Source organism: Myotis daubentonii, chromosome 4 (assembly GCF_963259705.1).
Source record: "Myotis daubentonii chromosome 4, mMyoDau2.1, whole genome shotgun sequence".
NCBI classification, from domain to species: domain Eukaryota; kingdom Metazoa; phylum Chordata; class Mammalia; order Chiroptera; family Vespertilionidae; genus Myotis; species Myotis daubentonii.
This window is the reverse complement of record NC_081843.1, coordinates 59,778,315-59,800,039: the sequence shown is the minus strand read 5'-3', so window position 1 is coordinate 59,800,039 and position 21,725 is coordinate 59,778,315. Positions and strand designations below refer to the sequence as shown.

Genomic DNA, 21,725 nt, shown 5'->3' with positions numbered 1-21,725 from the left:
CCCTAGCGCAGCGGTTCTCAACCTGTGGGTCGCGACCCCTCTGGGGGTCGAACGACCCTTTCACAGGGGTCGCCTAAGACCATTGGAAAACACATATATAATTACATATTGTTTTTGTGATTAATCACTATGCTTTAATTATGTTCAACCTGTAACAATGAAATTGGGGGTCACCACACCATGAGGAACTGTATTAAAGGGTTGCAGCATTAAGAATGTTGAGAACCACTGCCCTAGTGTATACTTTTTTAAAAAATATTTTTTTAATTGATTTCAGAGAGGGAGGAGAGAAAAACATCAATGAGAGAATCATTGATTAGAATCAATCAATGATCATAGGTCGACACACAACTACTGCATATAGCCAGGCCCTAGTGCATATTCCTGATAAGTCTCAAGAAAGTAAAATGTGTAAATCAGTCTAAAACCTACACAACCCTTTCATTATTTATCTACGAAAAGATTACAAACAGAAAGTTATCATATGTAACCTACTACAACTGTAAAGCTTCTAATTTTACTAAACCACTCTGAATGAACAAATCATTCACACTCATTTTCCACAGCTTTCCAGTCTGCAAATTATTTTCTAACATATCCTAAACAAAAATATTTTCTTCATAAGCAAACAGGCCATTGCTTTTCATAAGAATCATTTATTGTATATTATTAAAGTGGAAGGTTAATTGGTACAGTACTATGCATAACCGCTTATCCTTGAAAAATTAAACAAATGGATAAAAATGCAAAGCAGAATGAGCATGTAAAAGACAAAAATAAGCATACTTTAATGTTCCCTGTTATATCTATGTACTAATGTTCTTCTCCATTGTTTTAATAAATTTATGGCGTATTCCTCTTTTATGTAATTACTGACTTCTTACAAATGAACATATTTCCCATCAATTAATGTTACATACAGTTTTAGATTTTTCATTCAATTCCACTAGTTGACTGAAATATTCAACTAAACATAGAATTGTTAAGAATCCATTCCATTGTCTCAAAAAATGTAATACTGTTCATGAAATTTGCATAATAGGATCTAATCCAAATGTCCCAACTACAAAGTGATGAATTAAAAATGTCAACCCTGATTTGTTTTCTGTGTTAATATTATGACCTCATTAAGCATTACATTTTTTTATTCACTGCTATCTTGTGGAATAAATAATCATTTATAGTTAAGTGTGGTAAACAGTGAAAAAGCTTAAAAAATGTGTACTGGTACTGAACTGTTTTATCACTTTGATATTGGTTATAAATGAGATTTAAAAACTGAATTATTCCCCATGTATGAGACATACCAGGAAAAAAAAGATCATCATTCTTCAGAGTAACTATCTAAAAGAAGAATCACTGCTTTAAAAAAAACAAAAAATGGAAAGCAAGCTTTATTTTGTACCCTTAGTGTAAATTTTAGACCTAATTGGATAAACAGAAAATATTTTAAAAATACATCTACGAACAAATTTCTGTAGATTGCTCCCAAACCTAAATCAATAGGGACACACTTAAGATTATTGGAATATATCAATATATTTGTCAAAGATTTAAACTTGTTACATTACAGCATACATCCAAAAATGTATGCTACACAAGTCAAAAATTCCCATTGAATATAACAAAATAAAAATCTGTGAATAAATATAAGGCATTTTGAAATAATATCTGCAGAAAACCAAAAAGAGGCCAACAAAAACTATGACCTAAATTTTACGTCATAGATTCATATGGTCTTCAAAATAGATTTAGTTGTAGTGCTACACATTAACTATATTCAACTGCTTACCAAAATATCCATTTTCTGGCAGCTAAATGTTACTACTTAAAAAAAAAAAGTTAAGTGCCTTTTTTCTTAAATGAGTGAATAAAAATGCAGCAGAAAATTACAGGAGCCCACATATCCTTTTTCTTAAATTTAATTTGTCATATATAAGGTTTTTATATACAATCAGTGTGCATTGTAACAGTTATATTATAAAAGTCAATCAAGTTTATCTAAAATGTTACCTGGCTGCATAGCACATTTGACATTATTGCCCACATGAAAAGGGAAAACAAATGGATTTACAATAACTTTTGGCCATTTTGAATTCTGAAAGTGTTCATACACTTACCCCTTTTAAACCAAATGCATCTGAAAATGTTTCCAGAGCATGCAGTTTAGATTTTACATATTATCTCACCATTTTGCTACTACATACACACTACTGACCAAAAAATAAAATAAAAATGTAAAAGGAAAGAAATAACATGTATCTAATAAAATAGTCAATATAAAAAGAGGACTAATGGAATTAAGTAGCCCCTTTCCCCATTTTTTACATTCTAAACAATGATTCCATCAAGACAAATCATTAAAAAGTGTTGTTACACTGATTTTTTTTTTTTAAACAATAAGAAGGCCTGAGTTGGTAGGGAAAGGAACAGTCAAAAAAAGCCTGAGAAAGGGAAGGAAGTAAGGAAAGCTCATTTAATCTATTTACAATAATTTACAGTCAATTTTGTGTATGTAAAAAGGCATAATAATAGATCACAAACAGGAAGTTCCTGGCTATTTTACAGATATAAGTACAGAATTTAAATATTCAAGCTTGTGATGAAAAGCGGCAAGGTGGTCGCAGTGTACAATGTAAACAAGTAGCTTTGGAAAGTGAACAAAATCCTTGAGTGTTTTTTCTTTATTAAGAAAAGAACTCTCTTTTATTCCTTCCTGAAACATGATCACAGGTCAGAGTAAAGTTCATATACAAACATAATTTAAATGGAGGTCAGTCTAAAATCACTGACTTAAAAACAGTTTATCCAGCCTATATGGAAGGGCAGTGTTGAGGTCCCTGTAAGAGTAAACATTTTTCATTTCTTTAAAAAAGAAAAAAAAAAAAAGTACTACAATATTTGTAGCACAGTGCAGCATAATCCTTAAATATAAAAATATTTTCTCTTCTGTTGGGATAATAGACCTTGCATCCTGGAAAGAAGTAACAATACTGCTACTGATAGAAGATCTGTTTTTATCTTTCAAGTCATGTAAGGCAATTACTGTGTTGGTTTATGATATATGGCTAAAAGAAAAGTCCAGAATGACAAAATATCAGTTCTTGTTATGTTTTCCGATTACTCCAGGTATGCTCAGGTGTACTTTTGTGTTCAATTGAATGTTCAAATGGAGATCTGGAGCCATAAGGAGACCTCTGATCTAGTGGTGATCTAGGCCCACTACTGGAAGCTCTGTGGTCCATTTGCCAATCTGAGTGATACCTATAATCCCTGGAAGATTTATGATGTGTATATTCAGAACTTGACCGATGATCTGAATGTAACCGATGATCTGAATGAGAGCGATGATCTGAATGAGATCTATCTTTTAAACTTCCTTCCAAATTTGACCTGTGATCTCTACTTCTGTGATCATCCAGTTTTCTGTGTTTCTCTCTATCATTATAATATCTAACAAAAGAGAAATCAGAAATATTAGTTAAATTAATAATACAAAGTAAATGTTTTGAAATGAATAACATCTTATTAAAAATAAAAAAAAATACTTTAAAGTATACTTTTAATTGTATAAAAGTTCAGTGTTTCACTATAAAACTTCGTAAGTAAGCTTAAAAATTACTGGAAATAACTGCACTTTTGAAAAACTATTTGATTCATAAAACTAAAGTGAACCATACAGACCACCTCCGATAGCATCTAATTTCACACGCCCATTTTATGTTGTTTGCTACTTTTTATTTTATGCATCTGTTGTATTAATGCATCTTAATTATCTGGAAGCTAGAATTAAGATAACTACAACTATCTAGAATACACTTGAAATCAGAGCCTTTTTATATGAGCCTCTAAGCACAAAAAAATAAAAACCTCTAAAATGCAGTCTATGAAATAACTTATAAAAGAGAATTTTCACTGGTTTGCTGATGTCTTTTAAAAGCTTTCCTGAGGTTTGATTAATAAATTGAACATTGATGTTTTTTGGTTCATGAAAGGTCCATATTATAAACTAGAGGACCAGTGGATGAAATTCATGCATGGGGGGTGGGAGGGGGTGGTCCCTCGGCCCAGTCTGTACCCTCTCCAATCTGGGACCCCTCAAGAGATGTCTGATTGCTGTTTAGGCCCGATCCTGGTGGGCCTAAACGGGCATTCAGACATCCCTCTCACAATCCAGGACTGCTGGCTCCCAACCGCTTGCCTGCCTGCCTGCCTGCCTGCCTGATTGCCCCTAACCGCTTCTGCCTGCCAGCCCGATCACCCCCTAACTACTCCCCTGCCAGCCTGATCGACGCCTAACTGCTCCCCTGCCAGATTGGTCAACACCTAACTGCTCCCCTGCCGGCCCGATCGTCCCCAACTTCCCTCCCCTGTGGGACTGGTCGCCCCCAACTTCCCTCCCCTGCCGACCTGGGCCACCCCTCCCCCCCAACTGCCCTTCCCTGCTGGCCATCTTGTGTTGGTGTGATGGTCAATTTGCATATTACCTTTTTATTAGATAGGATAATATAAATTGTTTCTATAAGCCTATGACATAAATATTTACTACTATAAATATGGTCTTTTCATTTTATGCCCTTTTCTAATTTTAAGAGCTATTCTACAATTATGCATTTATAATGTGACTGTGCTTCCCAGAGAGAAGAAATTATTGCAGTGAGCAGTTAAAATACAAAGAAAGTCTACTGACTTCTTTCTCATTTTTACTTTTATTCATTTTTATTTTGCTTCTGGTAATGAACATTAACTAGTAAAAATATTCTTTTATTAATAAAGGAACAAAACGTATTACGTTGTCATTATATTCAGGTTGTTTAAAGGCTTAAAAAAAACTCCAAAACAATCTATAACAATAAAAGGGTAATATGCTAATTAGACCAAACATCCTTCCGGGTGTAATTCCAGATGTCCATCTGGATGAAGCCGGGGCCAGAGTGAAGCATCCCGGATCCCGGGTGCCTGCCGGCGGCGGCCGAAGTGAAGCAGCCTGGGTCCTGGGTGCCTGCAGGTGGCAGCTGGAGCAAAGCCCAGATCCCGGGTACCTGAGGGAAGCTGGTGCTGGCAGCCAGGGGAAGGAAGGCCTACTCTTGCACAAATTTTCATGCATCAGGCCTCTAGTAAACAAATAAAACATCCTGATTTCAGGACTATCTCAGATGCTGTGATTAAATTTAACTGCAATAAGGTGTTTTCAAATAAAATTTTTCCCATTGAGTTTTAAATAGAGTGTAATAAAGAACTCCCATCAAATTTCAGCCATATTCCATCAAGCTTTTATTTTACCTTACTAGAAGCCTGGTGCACGAATTTGTGCAAGGGTGGGGTCCCTAGACCTAGCCAGTGATCAGGGATGATTGGGGCTGTCTCATCCAGTTCTAATCAAGGCTGAGCCAATCAGGGTGTGCCGGGGAGGGGGGTAAGGATGGGAGAAGGGACCGCGTGAGGTTGGCCAGCTGGCAGGGGAGAGGGACCAGGGAAGGTTGGCTGTGGGAACGCACTGACCACCAGGGGCAGCTCCTGCGCTGAGCATCTGCCCCCCGTTGGTCAGTGTGCACTATAGTGCCTGGTTGACCAGTCGTTCTGATCATTCGGTCGTAACGGTCGCTTAGGCTTTTAGGCTTATAGACTAGAGGCCTAGTGCACGAATTCATGCATGGGTGAGGTCTGGTCGGCCTGCCCCAATTGGGGCCAATTGGGCCAGGCTGGTTGGGGGGAGGGGCCATGGGCGTTTGGCTGGCCGGCCCTGACCACTGGTCAAACTCCCGATCAAAGGAACAATTTTCATATTAACCTTTTATTATATAGAATTATATTTTGAAGAGTTTTTAAGCCAATATTCTCCAAAACCAACAATGAATCTTTGATATAATTACAGAACTCCCTATGCTTTCTTTTTTTAAAAATTCTTTTTCATTATTGATTAAGGTATTATATATGTGTCTCTATCCCCCCGACTCATGTCCTCACACCCCTGATGTCTGTGTCCATTTGTTAGGCTTATATGCATGCATACAAGTCCTTTGGTTGATCTCTCCCCCATATCCTCCCCCTCACCCTCCCCTACCTTTCCTTTGAGGTTTGACGGTCTGATTGATGCTTCTCTGTCTCTGGATCTGTTTTTGTTCATCAGTTCCTCCCTATACTTTCATCTTTTATTAAACTTTGATCTTAAATTTATAATTTAAAAAAAAAATTTATAGAAAAATCCAGTTCTTAATATTAACAAAAAGTACTAGAATTCATATTTTTTTTATTTATAAATAAGCACCTTTATTTCACATAAGGCTTGTTTGATTACTTGATGTTTGAAAGTGATAAAAAGGTCAAATATAATAAATAAAATAAAAAAAACAGAAAGACATGAATAAGCAAACTTTAAGAACTGACTGTCAGGTTTACCTGCTGTCTTGCTTGTAGTGATCCCAATCACGATGATCTTTTCCATTACTAAAAGAAGAATAGGGCCTTTTCCTAGAGTCACTCTTTTTGTAAGAATCTCCCTGATGTCGGTCTTTATGATGATCATGATACTGAGATAAGTGTCTATCAGAAGAATAACTGTCTCTGCTGCTATCATCGTGATTTGTATTCTCTTTTAATCTTTCCACATCTGTTAAATTAAAAAATTCAACTTTTGTTAATGACTTTAACTTTGCTGCTACATTGTAAGAACTCCTGTCTTAACTCCAGCTAAACGAAATCAGTTCCCAAATACAGGTAGTTAAAGCATTTAGAAATGGTCTATTAAAGCAGTACTAAGAGTTACAAAAGGGGTCACTTTATTCCAAAATGTGAAAAATCACAACTGAAATATATAAGGCCCATTTCCTTCTGAGACAGACTATACTTTTGTGATTCTTGTGCATAAAAAATGCATTACTGCATTCTAAATTAATTAATTAATTAATTATCATTTTAATAATTTATCGTATTTTAATAATTACCTACAATTTCTATAAACTGGTAAAAGGTGACTTGTGGAAAGGTTAATAATAAGCAAAGAAAGGATTATTAAGATAATAGATTCAATATAATAATGTGGTTATGTATTATCTAAAAACAAACCCCAAAAAGGAAAACAATTTTTAAATGTACTTTTTAAAATAATTAGTAAGACTGACTTACCTGGATTTCTAATCACTTGAACATTCACGTTGCTGTTCTGGTCATTATTTTGCTAAAATAAATGCACATATGTAAGAATCTTTTAAGTCGTATAATAAACAATTACAAAAAAGGGGTGGGGGACCCTAAAAAGAAAACCTCGAGGCTGAAAGAAGCCCTTACATAAGATACTAAAATATATATATGTAGCATTTGCAGGTACCTTTTAAAAAAATCATAAACTATTTGTCACATGACATTAAAAAATTTGACTTTGAAATAAATTTAGACTTAACAGAAAAGCTGCAAAAATAATACCAAAGAGTTCCCATAGGTCTTTCTTACAGAAGCTCCTAATGTTAGTATCTTATATAACCATGGCATAATGATCAAAACTAAGTAGTTAACATTGATACAACACTATTAATTGAACATCATACTTCATTTAAATTTTACATTTTTCCACTAAGATCTTTTTTCCACTCCAGGATCCAATCTGGAACTTCATATAACACTTAGGTTTTATGTCTAACTTAGTTTCCTTCAATGTGGGACAGCTCTGCAGTTTTTTCTTGTCTTCCATGATCTTGACACTTTTAAAGAGTACTACAGAGTTACTGTGTGGAATATCTCTTACTTGCCATTTGTCAGGAATTTTCTTATGATTAGATTGAGGTTATGCAAACCACAGAAGTGATGTACCTTTCTCAGTGCATCATATCAGGTGGTTCATGATGTCAATATGTCTTATATTTCACTGGTGATTTTAGTCACTTATTTACAGTGGTGTCAGGCAGGTTTCTTTTCTAAATGTTATTGTTTCTCTTTGTAATTAATAAACATCTTAGAGGAGATACTTTTAGACAATGCTAATATCTCATTTCTTGTTCACTAATTTTAGCTTCCTTCAGAAGCTATTACCTGCAAAAGTTCTTAATGTAGTACTCTAATGGTAATATTCTATTTTGTTCATTCCTTCTACATTTATTAACTGAATTCTTCTTTAAGGAAGAATGTCTGTTTTGGTAACATAAATAAAAGGAAAAAATGATGCATTACTTTACCTGAGATTCCTGCCGTTTTTTAATAGCATGCTTATATAACTTATGTAATTTTCTTGCATCAAACTCAGTAAACTTAGATACAAAAATCCACAGGTTTCTAGAAGAAAAAAAGGCAAATTAGTCTGGTGAAAAATATTTACCTTTTTCATAATCCCTGAAACACCCAAACACACATACTTTGCCCTTTATGTAATAAAGCCTAAGGAGATAATTTCTAGTGTTTTTTAAAACGTCATCCTATCTAATAAAAGAGAAAAATGGTAATTGGCGTACGACGATACCCTTTTCATTGGCTAATCAGGGCTATATGCAAATTAACAGCCAACTAAGATTGGCAGTTAACTGCCAACAAGATGGCGGCTAATTTGCATATGTAGGCACAATGCAGGGAGGCGAAAGGGAAAGCAGGAAGAAGCCCCCTGCCACTGACAGTGATCGGCAACCCAGGGGGGAGCTAAGAGCTGGGGGGCAGGGCCCCCCAGCCATGATCGGAGAATCAGGTGCCTTTGCCGCCCTGGCCAGTGATAGCAGGAAGTAGGGGTGGAGCCAGCGATGGGAGCTGGGCACGGTCGAAGCTGGCAGTCCCGGGAGCTAGGGGTCCCTTGCCTGGGCCTAAAGCAGAGCCCATGATCACAGGGCCGCTGCAGCTGCGGGTCCCTGCTGCCCGAGCCAGACGCCTCGGCCAGAGGCGTTAGGCCTGGGCAGGGGCGGAGCCTGCAACCGCGGGGAGCTGGGGGTCCCCTGCCCAGGCCTGACACCTCTGCCGGAGGCCTCAGGCCTGGTCAAGGGGCCGATCCGGTGATTGGTGATCGGAGGGTGATGAGGGTCAACTCCTCTGGCCGAGGCATCAGGCCTGGGTGGGGAGCGGAGCCGGGGATTGGGGGGATATGATGGTCCCCTTGCCCAGGCCTGAAGCCTGGGTCAGAGGCGTCAGGCTTGGGCGGGGGGTGGAGCAAGCGATCAGAGGGAGATGGGGGTCCCCTGCCCAGGCATGATTCCTGGGCCAGAGGCCTCAGGCCTGGGCGGGGGCCAGAGCCAGTGATCAGCGGGAGATGGGGGTCCCCTGTCCAAGCCTGACACCTCTGGCGGAGGCGTCAGGCCTGGGCAAGGGGCCGATCAGGCGATCGGAGGGTGATGGGGGTCTACGCCTCTGGCCTAGGCATCAGGCCTGGGCAAGGGGCCGATCCTGCGACTGGAGGGTGATGGGGGTCAATGCCTGAGGGCTCCCAGTATGTGAGAGGGGGCAGGCTGGGCTGAGGGACACTCCCCCCCCCCCCACACACACACAGTGCACGAATTTCGTGCACGGGGCCCCTAGTATATGGATAAAACTCTAAATGAACCTAAACATTAAGTTTGATTTCTCTTCCAAATTCCTTCATTTTATAATTTTTGGAATGAAAAGTACTAATCAATCCTAATTTGAAACCAGGGATGCAAATTTGCAAATCAGGAAAGGACTCATAATGTGATTCAGATTACTTATAAAAGGAACAAGCTATGTTCCTAGTCTGAACAATTATACCATCAGATAATAACAGTTGTGAAAACAGGGCCCTAAATAATACTTTAGAAGACAACTGTCATTTTATAATTGTAATGTAATGGTCATGAGAATAGCATGACCGGACACTACAAACTATGGACAACATGGAGTCTTTAGGTCTCTCTTGCCACCCCAAGGCAAGAATTAGTAACTGATCATAGTATTTCATGATAAATTCAGATGCAGCCCATGAATACTTCTTAACACAGCTTCCTAAACAATCATTCATAATCAGTGACACTTGAGTCTATCTGCTATCACTGAAATAGTAATGGTTTTACATATTCACAATTTTTTTCTTAAATATTTTTCAGTAGGTATTATAAAGTATGACTTGAAACTTGCTTATATAAACAGGGTAAAGAAATTACTAATCAGTCAATGATAGAGTTTTGCATATTAGCCAACATCAACATCTTTAATGAGTCAATCAATTAATTTTAAGGGGAAAAAACATATATATAAAATCCTCTGTATGAATAATGACTTCCCAAAAGAAAGCCATCTTCCAATGACACTGGTTGAAGGAAGATGGTCTTAGAAAGCAAAAATTCTTAGCTGGAAAATAACTTTTCATTCTATCTTATGAGAGAAAGTATGTGAAAGCACTTAAGTTGGGGATTTATAAATGGCTGACACATTTTTCAAATACCAAGCACCTATTGCTTATCACTACAAAGCAGACATTAAGTTATAAAGCCTTGCATGGGATACTATCGGTAACAGGTATATTAAACTGTTTTTATATTTTCAAAGCTCTTTCCTATTATTTAATTCCACAAATAACCTTTAAATAGGCATAATAAAAATAGCAGCCAATTTTAAAAATAAACAAGCAAATTAGGTAATGAGGCTTAAATGACTCATATAGCTAAGTAAGGCTAGAAGACAGGGCTCCTAATTTGCTTTCCACTAAAGTAATTCTCAGCCTTCTGATTTTGGGCATTGATATGTAAGAATAGCTGCTGGCTAGTAAACTACTAAGAAATTGCTATGTGTTAGTAAATTTTGGAATATCTAAGTCTGTGAGTTATAAATTAACTGCAGAATTATCCCAGCACATGTGCATAAAGAGATGGGTGTCTGGTGATTTTTCTAGATGAATTCTTATCAGTGTTAAGTCAACTGTGGCTTTCTGTGTTTTATTAAATAACCATTAGTATTATCAATTTAGTTTGTGAAGGTTGTTTGTTTAACTGCAACATATAACAATACTTATTTTTCATCAATATTTTGGCCTATAATTTTACAAAAATAAGACTGTAAAAACGCATTGCAATTTAAAGAGCCGTCACTATGTCTTCATAGTTAATGGGCACACATATACATAATACCCTCAAAATCTCTTATAGTGAGCAATACCTTATATATAGCCTATAAAATTGGGGTATTGAAATAAATTGCAGCATATTAAGGTATCAAGACTAACATTATCAGGCTATTTTAAACTAATGGGACACTTTCAAACTACATATGCATAAATTATTTTGTTTCTTAATTTTTTTTCAACCTCATGAAAATTTTCAAACATACATCAAAGATGAAAGAATTTTACAACGATCACCCACATACCTACTACCTATATTCTATTATTAGTATTTTACTATGCTTGCTCTATGATGTTTCATTTCAAATACACCCATCTCTCTGTCAATCACTGTAATTTTTGTTTGCATTTCAAAGACAAATGGAGGTGTTGGTATTTCTCACCCTAAATACTTCATATGCATAACAGTAACTAGTGAATACCTGCTTATTTTCTTTTAAAAATAAAATGTACATAAAAATGCACAATTTTTTAAGTTTACACTTGCTGAGTTTTACAAATTAAAATATAACCCCTAAACATATTTAAAAAGTTCTGTTTTGCCTTTTCACGATGTCTAAATTCTTTTACCAACAGAGAGTTTTAATAGACAATGGGGTAGGTCAGAAATGGTCCAAAAATTGAGAAGCATTCCCTAGACCAGTGGTCGGCAAACTGCGGCTCGCGAGCCACATGCGGCTCTTTGGCCCCTTGAGTGTGGCTCTTCCACCAAATACCACGTGCGGGTGCGCATATACAGTGCGGTTGAAACTTCGTGGCCCATGCGCAGAAGTCGGTATTTTGTGGAAGAGCCACACTCAAGGGACCAAAGAGCCACAGTTTGCCAACCACTGCCCTAGACCAGTGGTCGCCAACCGGTGGAGGTCTGAGAGGTTGGCGACCACTGCCTAGACTACATTTTCCCATGTAATCGATTATCAGTGAAGTCAAGGAAGGTTAAGAACTAAGTGGTAGAAAAACAAAAAGGTAAGATGCTCAGCTGGGTAAAAAGAAGAATCAAACCTTTGAAGGTCAAGACAAACATAAAGAAGTCAGTCTCCTGGCTACTAGTCTCTTTTGCTTTAGAGATTTCCTCTCCCTGCCCCCATTTGTGTTTATAAACTAAATCTGAAATAGCATATATTTGTATTAGTCACTATATAATTTCAACAAGATATTTATTACTATCTTTCTAGCAAGTAAAATAGATTTTCTCCTTCTCTACAACCTCAAAAATCTGAACTCTAATTATAAGGTTTCAAAATATAGCACACTGAAATATTTTCAGATGAAAACCAAGCTCCTTTACACTAAAAAGTAGAAAAGATTTTTAACATAATCCTTTAAATTAAGGAAATTTAGCTATAAGAGTAATTCACTCCATTTCCTTTATTTTCCCAATTTTACAACAGCTAAGTGACAATCAAGAACATTTTTGAGAGCCAACGACAGAGAAAATTTAACTTTGGGTCTTCAATGTAAAAAGATAGATTCCCATGAAAGCCTAAAATATATAATTGAACTTGACTGCATTCTTGATCTATGGCTCTGAGCTTGGGAATTATCTGATGAATTGAAAAGGATGAAATAATTGTTTTATGGTATTTGAAGAAAGAGTTAATGCTCCAGTCAGTACATATAGTCCAACCAAAAATAAAAGATTAAGCTAGAATATATGAATATAGCACTTTAGAATTATTGTCTCCCATTCCTCACAATTTATTTTATTATCTACACTAATAAAAGAGAAAGATGCAAACTGACCGTACCTTCACAATGACCACCAGCCAATCAGGAGTATGCAAATTAACCCAATAAAGATGGCGGGTTACTTTGCATATGCAGGCACCGAGTGACCGGGGGCGTTCTGCAACGCCCCAGCCGCGCTGGGCGTCTGGGCAGTGTGGGAAGGCGGAAAGGTGGCTCCGGGCCAGAGTGAAGGCAGTGCCGGCAGCCAGGGGAAGGAAGGCCCATTCTTGCACAAATCTTTGTGCATCGGGCCTCCAGTTATTCAATAAGTGGAAAATATATAACGCCTTACAATTTATAAAGAGCTTCATACCTGGCCAGTTTGGCTATGAGGTTGTGGTTCAATTCCCAGCCAGGGTACATGCCTGGGTTGCAGGCTCAATCTGCAGTAGCGGGCATGCAGGAGGCAGCCGATTAATGATTCTTTCATCATTGATGTTTCTATCTCTCTCTCCCTCTTTGAAGTCAATACAAATATATTTTTAAAAAAGAGCTTCAAATACAGCTCTGGCCAGCTCTGCTTAGTGGTCAACAAGCGTCAGCCCACGGTCTGAAGGGTCAGGTTTGATTCAGGTCAAGGGAACATACCTTGGTTGCAGGTTCCCCAATTCTGGTAGGGGTGCCCGTGGAAGGCAACCAATCGATGTATGTGTGTCTCTCACCACCCCCCCCCCTTGTCTCTCCTTCCCACTTTCCCTAGAAATCAATGGGAAAAATATCCTAGGGTGAGGATTTTTTTAAAAAGCTTCAAATACAGATGTTCTCATTTCACCAGTGATAATATAGTATCTGGGGGCTCTGAAATATTGTTCAAGGTCATAAAGCCCCAAATTAGCCAAGATGGGGACTGAGCAGATCTTCTGCTACCAACTCTAGTGACTACTCCATGGCATTACAGGCACAACTTAAGGATATTATTATTACCCATACATGGCTTTAGTTTCTTTAGACATGACAGTAAAATTTACATGATCGATTTCCTATCTCCTCTTCCTAAAATGGGTCCTGGTTGAATTTAAGGATAAAAGGAACAAGTGTAGAATTTTTTTTTATTTTAGCATAATCACAATCACTCCTCCAGAAACATACTACCGTTTTGTTTTTTTGTTTTGATGTGTAGCTGTATTGCTATCAGGGACTTGTTTGTGTTTATTTTATGTTTTTCCCAAGTTGTTAGTAGTTTGATTTAACACTGATCTGGATCTGGTAATCATTACATGATTTGTATAATAATATAGCAGTTCAGTTTTACAATTTTAAGATCAACTGTGTTGCTACTGCTTCTAAAATAAAGGAGGATTCTCCATTTTACATTGCTTGAGGATATTAATTTTTACAAGGTGTTATACTCGTACCCAAAGACAAATTGCTAAGTATATGTAAATAATAATAAATTTGTTTGGCACACCAATTTCTAAAGATACTATTGAGAATAATCTAGTGAATTGTGAAGATTTTAAAAAATAAAACACAATCTAAATTTTAATGAAACAGCTTGTTATTTTTTATTTAAGCCAGAAATACCAAGTATGATTACCATGATGCATAATTAATTGATCACTCATGAATAAAAAAGCTTTAAAGGGAAAATAGTAAAAATAATCATCCTCAAGTTACCTCTCTAAACATTAGTTACTAAATTTCAAAAATAGAAAAATAAATTGAAATATAAGAAACAGATTATTACATACCCACAAATATAACACTTCCTAAAAAGTACATTACTTACTTTCTCCAATGCTTGATTTGTTCAGGATTTGTATATTCTTTCAGACATTCCGTGATATGGTCACCGATTTTTATTAAACACTGTCTAGTATGCTCTAGTTGTTCTCTTTCTGAAAGGCCTTTCTCAGGCCTATCAAGTTGTTTCAAAGCTGCTTTGACAGGCCTCATTCTTTCTTTACACTTTCAAAGTGGAAAATAAAAACATAAATACATGTATTAAACACATATTCAACAAAGATCTTCTTTCAATTATATTTACATCAGTAAATATAGCACTGTTTAATGCTAAAGTAACTATTAAATATCACCTCATAGCTCTTAGATGCCAGGGGTTTCCCCCTCAGATTCTTTGGAAAGCAAGGCTTTCATTATCAGTCTTTGTGTAATAACTTTGTATTTTACTTATCTTTTGTAAAAATGGTACTTTTTACACTGGAGAAAACCATTCTAAGCAGGCTTAAACACAGAATGATGAAAAGCATGGTAGCATATAAAACCAATGTATTTTAGACCAGTGTTACTCCAAGTGAAGTCTATGAACCTGCACTTGGTTCTAGGGGATAGGCACAGAAATTTTAGAAACCTTTTTTTTATATATATATATATTTTATTGATTTTTCACAGAGAGGAAGGGAGAGGAACAGAGAGCTAGATACATTGATGAGAGAGAAACATCGATCAGCTGCCTCCTGCACACCCCCCACTGGGGATGTGCCCACAACCAAGGCACATGCCCTTGACTGGAATCGAACCCGGGACCCCCCAGTCCGCAAGCCAATGCTCTATCCACTGAGCCAAACCGGTGCTGGCTAGAAACCTTTTTATCAGTGGTTCTCAACCTTCTGGCCCTTTAAATACAGTTCCTCATGTTGTGACCCAACCATAAAATTATTTTTGTTGCTACTTCATAACTGTAATGTTGCCATTGTTATGAATCATAATGTAAATATCTGATATGCAGGATGGTCTTAGGCGACCCCTGTGAAAGGGTTGTTCGACCACCAAAGGAGTCGCGACCCACAGGTTGAGAACCGCTGCTTTGTATCAATTTGACAGGGCAATTTTTGTCTACTGAACCTAGTAATAAAACATTAGGGCTTGTATTTTGCGTATTTCTTTAAATGTTCACTTTTTGTTTTTATTATACTTCCTAAAATACTAAAAAAGAAGCTACTACTTCACTATAGATAAGAATCAGTATCATATAGGTTACAGGTTCAGAAATTAAATGGTTTAAATTCTACAAATTCTATCCTTGGAGAAGTTCATTCTAAGTAGTCCTTAAATGCCTCTCCTTCGAGTTCTTCATTTACTAAAGTTCTTCCAAATTTATTCTAAATTTAAATTACCTTTCAAATATATTGTTTTTACAACCTGAGTTGCAGTAGCAACAAATTCAAAGACATTTTTAAATTAAAAGCAGCAAAGAATAAAACTGCAATTTAAATGTTATATGGATTATTACTAATAACAGTCTACTAGAGCGGTCGCCAACCTTTTGGACCTCACAGACCATTTGGTGACTGCTGGTATACTACTTACAATGCTGAATGTCTTCTGATCCAGCTCTTCGGATTCTTCGGATATGGGAACTGGTTCACCACTTGCAGTAATATGAACTAGAGGATCAGACACTGAAGATTTCTTGGATCTTTCTTTGCTATCAGATTTTGATTCGCTCAACTAAAGAAAAAGCAAAAATAAAAACCCAACAATAACAAAGGTAAAATGATTAACACTTCCAAAAACAACTGTTTATTCACTTTTAATATCCCTATCTATTTTATCTTTCCCCAATTTTATTTGGAGAAAACAAAAATAAATAAATTAATAAGGTTACTCTGTAATGTTACCCTATAGGTAAGGAATTTTAAAAAGGATTCAAACCTATTTTTCTCTTCTACAAGATACCCACAGGAATTGAACTTGGTTATTGAGACTAACGTAGGCTGATAGGCAATTTATGCTCCTAAAATATAAATAAGCTGATTGTGTAACTTTCTAAATTTTACATTATGATTTGCATACCTTTTCTTCCTTTATGTCTTTTTCTTTCTGCATAGCTTCTATAGCTTCCTTTACTTTCTTTTCTTTAAAATCTTTTTGCTTTATATCTTTCTTATTCTCTTTTTCTTCTATCTCCCTTTTAAGTTCTCTTTTATTTTCCTTTTCTTTTGCTTCCCTCTTTTCTTCTGGCTCCTTCTTTATAAAAACATCTGGCTCAGGTTTTTCTTCACTGTCTCTTTCTGTTTTAATTTTTTTATTTGGATGTTTCAAAGAAGTGACCTTATCCTAGAAAGTGCAAGTGTGGCCAATGTATTACTAACCAAATCTTGACAAAGATTAAATTTCTTTTCTTTGCATGACTAGGATTGCATGTATGCAGATTCTGAAAAATAATCCAGAATCCAATTAATAATGACACATGCAATATTTACCTTCCTATAAAAACTAATGTAAGCCAGTCCCATTCAAAATTCATAATAAAATTAAAGGAGACAGAACCTCACTCAAATAGTAATGTTTGAAAAGGAAGGACCTTTGCTCTATCTCTCTAGTGATATATGATATTCTATTGGATGGGTGAAATACTGTTCTGTAAATGAGACTGCATAATAAGCTATTTTTTTAAAGAAAATTTCAGTACTAAAAAATAAAATTTCAGGTCTTAGTTCAAATTTTAAATGTAAAACATACCAAAACATGCCATGTTCCTTTCTATTTAACAGTTGCTTTTCTAAAAGACATTCTTACCTTATCATCTTCATCGGACTTTTCTGAGAGCAGAGGAGAAGAATCACTCTTTACTTCCTCTTTCACCTTTATAGACTTCATGGATTTATTCTTCTTAGCTCTTGCTTTTCTCCTCTTTGAACCTCCCTAAAAATAATTATTTTTATTCTAACCAATTCCATAAATTCCATTTATAAAAAAAGTTTCTTAAATACTGAATCAAAGAGGCTAAATAAATGAATAGTTTTACTCAATCCTTAGCCTGTTGGTAAAAAGCTATACACCAAGCTTAGAAAGTCAACAAACATCATATAACTTAATAAAAATGAAGTAGAGAGAAACAGAAGGAGGGTTTTTCCCATCCTAAGTTATTATCTTCAACTAAATTCAATGCTACCATAGTAGCATTAGAAATTATTTTTAATGGTACGTATGTAATTATGACATTGTGGTCATAAGTAATTTTTAAAGATTTCTATAGTTCCAATCACCTCTTCTAGTGTCTTCTTCCTACTTTTTTGGAGGCCCTCATAAATAAGCTCAGTGATCTTTAATGCTACTCCTTAAGCTTTCCAATGTCTCCAAATAACACAGTAATGGAGGCCTAACCTTTCAAAAAGAACTCCATTCTAAACAAGTTGCCCCCACTCCCTCTCTAAATACTAAAGAAAAAATGTGATCTCACTTCTGAAAGACATGACTCATTAGTGTTAACATGAATGCTGAGATAATTTAAGGCAAAATATAATCATATTCAAGTGACACTACTAAATCATGGGAAAATATACTTGTAAGTTCATATTAACCATAGATGTCTGTCTAGGGCAGCCGTTTTCAGCTGGCGTACAGTGGCATACTGGTGTGCTGCAAGAGACACACTGGTATGCTACAAGAATTTTTAAAATATGCAATACTGGACTATGTAGTCATGGGCACTTAACTCTTTTCCTTAGATTGTCAGATATAAAAATGACAACAGCCAGCATAACAATAGCTGTCTGGTGTGAATGAATAAAAATTATACCTAATTTTTTGTCAGATCAGCACAAAGTATATTTTTTAGCAATCCTATATAATAAAAGGCTAATGTGCAAATAGAACAGCGGAACAACCAGAACAACCATACACTACGATGTGTGCTGACCACACCACCAGGGAGTGTGCATGGAACATGGCGGGTGTCAGCCACGGTGGGATGGTGGAGCAGGTGAGTGGCGGTGCCAGACCAAAGCAGGGCACTGGTCGCTGACATCAGGGCGAACCTCGGGTGGTTACTGAAAATTCTTTGCTCCCATGCGCCACAGTCCCACCCGGTGCTTGCACCTGCTACCAGTACCAGAGCTGCCACTCACACCCACTGCAGGCCTCAATCGCCCCTCAGGGCTTCTCCACCTCCCCCTGCTCCTGAGGGGAGATCGGGGCCGGCAGCCACCTCTCACATCCACTGCCAGCAATGGCCCCACTCGCACCCGATGCCAGTGCTGGAGCTGTCGCTCACACCCACTGCCAGTGCCAGCGCCAGGCCCACTCACACTGACTGCCAGCCCTGATCACCCGAGGGCTTCTCCACTTTCTCCTGCTCCTGAGGGGCAATCAGGGCAGCAGCTACTGCTCACACCTGCTGATGGCACCGGCCGTGCTTGCACCCACTGCTGACACCAGCTCCAATTGCTCCATGCCTTCAGAGGGTGCAAGTGGGGCTGGCACTGTCAGTGTGTGGGAGTTGCAGGAGCAGGGCTGCGGGCAGACAGGGGACTGAGGGCCACTGTGGGAGGGGCCGGGCGGGAGCATGGAGGATGGGCCGACACCCACCCCTGTGCCTATCATAGCCTCACGGCCCACAGTTCCTTTCAAGGTGCACGAACTTGTGCACTGGGCCCCTAGTTAGTTTATGTTTGTCATGAGATGAAAAGGGTTGAAAATTGCTAGTCTAAGGCAACCAGTAAGCTAGACTTGTCTTAAAAGTAAACTGCTCTTTAGCATCTGAATTTTAACTTACTGCACCAGAAAGTCTTTGAGCTTCTTTTTTGGCAAGATCTCTACTAAGTAATTTGATGAGGTAGTCTGCCCGAGTCTGCAACTGTTTTGCTTGTGGTTTTTTATCAGGGTCATCTGGAAGAATCTGAAAAGCAATTAATTTTTTCAGTTTGCTTTTCATAAGATGAAAAAATTTAAAGCTAAAAAGTGCTTATTCATTTTTTAAATATATACAATTCACTAACAAATTATAATTCTTTCAATATTTAGGAATAAACTTAGAATGAAAAATACATTTTTTTAATATCTATAATACAGCTAAGATTAGTTTCCCTGGGGAAGAATTTTTAAAAAATACACAATGGGAGAAAAAAAAATCCCTCTTCAAAATGAGAATACACAGTGTGAGGTTAAAAAGTTCTTTCAAATATACAATAGTATATTTAGCATCCAGTGTTATTAAACACTAGAGGCCCGGTGCACGAAAATTTGTGCACTAGGAGGGGGAAGGGTTGCCCCCCTCAGACTGGCCTGTTCCCTCTCACAGTCTGGGAGCCCGCAGGGGATGTCCTCTGTGGGAGACAACCAGCCGATCAGGGGAAGGCAACACACCCATCATGCCTCTGCTGTAGCCACTGCCAGCTGCCGGGGCTGCCTGAGCCTTGGCCCTCACAGGCACCGTGGCTTGCCTGAGCCTTGGGCCGGCCCTGGCAGCGGCAGCCACCATCCGCAGCTTGCCTAAGCCTCAGGCAGCTGTTGCGGGTTTGTCCGGAAAGACGTCCGGAAGGACGTCCAGAAGATGTCTGCCCTAATTAGCATATTACCCTTTTATTAGTTTAGATTATGGTATTCTTAGGTTTCCTTCCTTTCTCATTATAATATATGATCTATAAAGTACACAAAACTTCCTAGAATACAAGCTATCATCTATCCAGAAGATGACCCACAACAGGCACTGTGAGGAAACTTTTACAGTAGGACTCTAGTTTTGCTTCAAAGTAGCAAATGGTAAATTTCTAGTATTTCAAGATTCCCATTTGTCTGTGAAGAAGTAAAATATAAAAAAGGAACTTAAGTGATAAGAATAAGGCAATGCTTTCAGTGGTTTCCATTCTAAGCAAAGAAATGATTTCAATGTGGTAATATCAAACCATCAAAAATCCTAAACATGGTTTGACAATACAAACATATAAAAGATTTCAGAATCTTTTTCTGCCCATGAATAATCTAGTTAATCATGGAATGGAAGATTTACTTTTAACCTAAAGAAAAATGTCCTAACAAAAATATAATTTTAGAGGTGAAGCAAAATCTTGGAGAATATTTAAATTCATGAAATCCCTTCATGAAAACCAGATTCCAAAGAAGCCAAGGTCACAAAACCATCTAGAGCAGTGTTTCTCAACCTTCTGGCCCTTTAAATACAGTTCCTCATGTTGTGACCCAACCATAAAATTATTTTTGTTGCTACTTCATAACCGTAATGTTGCTACTGTTATGAATCGTAATGTAAATATCTGATATGCAGGATGGTCTTAGGCAACTCCTGTGAAAGGGTTGTTCAACTGCCAAAGGGGTCGCAACCCACAGGTTGAGAACCGCTGTTCTAGAGCCTTTGTTTCCTGACACCTAGTTGAGTTTATTTCTAACGTAATTTAAAACATTTTTTTGCATTATTTGAGAGAGGAAGAGAGAGGGAGAGAGCGATAGAAACATCAATGAGGAACATCAATGATCGAGCCTGCAACCCAGGCATGTGCCCTGACCAGGAATCGAACCATGACCTTCGGGCTCATAGGTCAATGTTCAATCATTAAGCCACACCAACTGGGTTCTAACATAATTTAAAAGCAAAATTAAATTCAACATCAGAATCAAGAAATATTTAAGTACCTTGTGTGTTAGACTGAGGTCAGGATCCATTTTAATCATTTCCCAGCTTCCATATCCATATTCATATATGCCAATTAACAAATTGGAATCATCTTCTTTGCCCCAGTCTATATCAAAATGAGCAGCCTTTGTATGGCATGGGATAGTATACCTAGTATTCAAGTTAATAACCAATGTCAAGTTTACAATTGCCTTATTAAAAATTAATTTTAAAAACATGTTAAGAACATATCTGAATCATTCAAAATTTAATTTTATGTTCAAAAACATTTCAGTCAAACTAGCCAATGACATAAAAAAAACATTTTAACTTACATTCATATCCAAATTATTGAGTAACAAGAAATACTTTACAATGGAAAAAGTAAGGAACTCACTGCTTTCTTTCTTCTGGATCTGAAGGAATGGATTTGTGCAATGGTATTAATTCTTCTTCATGGGAGATGACTAGTTTGGCATTCACTTGTACTCCTGATATTCGGAATGTTGGACCCTTTACTTTTCCAAGTCTACCACCTTAATTTTTTTAAGAAAGAGTAAAAGAAGTATAAAATATATAACTACAAAATAAAAAAGCAATGTATGCTATTATTTATTTTAACAAGTATTACTTACATGTACTTAT

General features: G+C 37.1%; 1 protein-coding gene across 6 annotated transcripts in view; it reads right to left on the bottom strand.

The window, feature by feature from the left end:
* Positions 1 to 756: 756 nt before the first annotated feature.
* The window catches only part of CHD1 (chromodomain helicase DNA binding protein 1), a 78,213-nt gene continuing 57,244 nt past the window's right edge, over positions 757 to 21,725 (bottom strand). For 4 of the 6 annotated variants that reach the window (XM_059694024.1, XM_059694025.1, XM_059694026.1 and 1 more), the window contains 10 exons: positions 21,478 to 21,616; positions 21,101 to 21,251; positions 19,230 to 19,352; positions 17,252 to 17,377; positions 16,040 to 16,180; positions 14,499 to 14,677; positions 8,169 to 8,265; positions 7,126 to 7,177; positions 6,400 to 6,610; positions 757 to 3,453 (listed from right to left, as the gene is read on the bottom strand). In XM_059694024.1, coding sequence (XP_059550007.1) covers positions 3,108 to 3,453; positions 6,400 to 6,610; positions 7,126 to 7,177; positions 8,169 to 8,265; positions 14,499 to 14,677; positions 16,040 to 16,180; positions 17,252 to 17,377; positions 19,230 to 19,352; positions 21,101 to 21,251; positions 21,478 to 21,616 — 1,565 coding nt within the window. In that variant the 3' untranslated portion in view covers positions 757 to 3,107. Of the gene's footprint in view, positions 3,454 to 6,399; positions 6,611 to 7,125; positions 7,178 to 8,168; positions 8,266 to 13,128; positions 13,227 to 14,498; positions 14,678 to 16,039; positions 16,181 to 16,525; positions 16,790 to 17,251; positions 17,378 to 19,229; positions 19,353 to 21,100; positions 21,252 to 21,477; positions 21,617 to 21,725 lie in introns of those variants that run through there. The other 2 variants (XM_059694029.1, XM_059694028.1) reach the window with 2 other exon arrangements.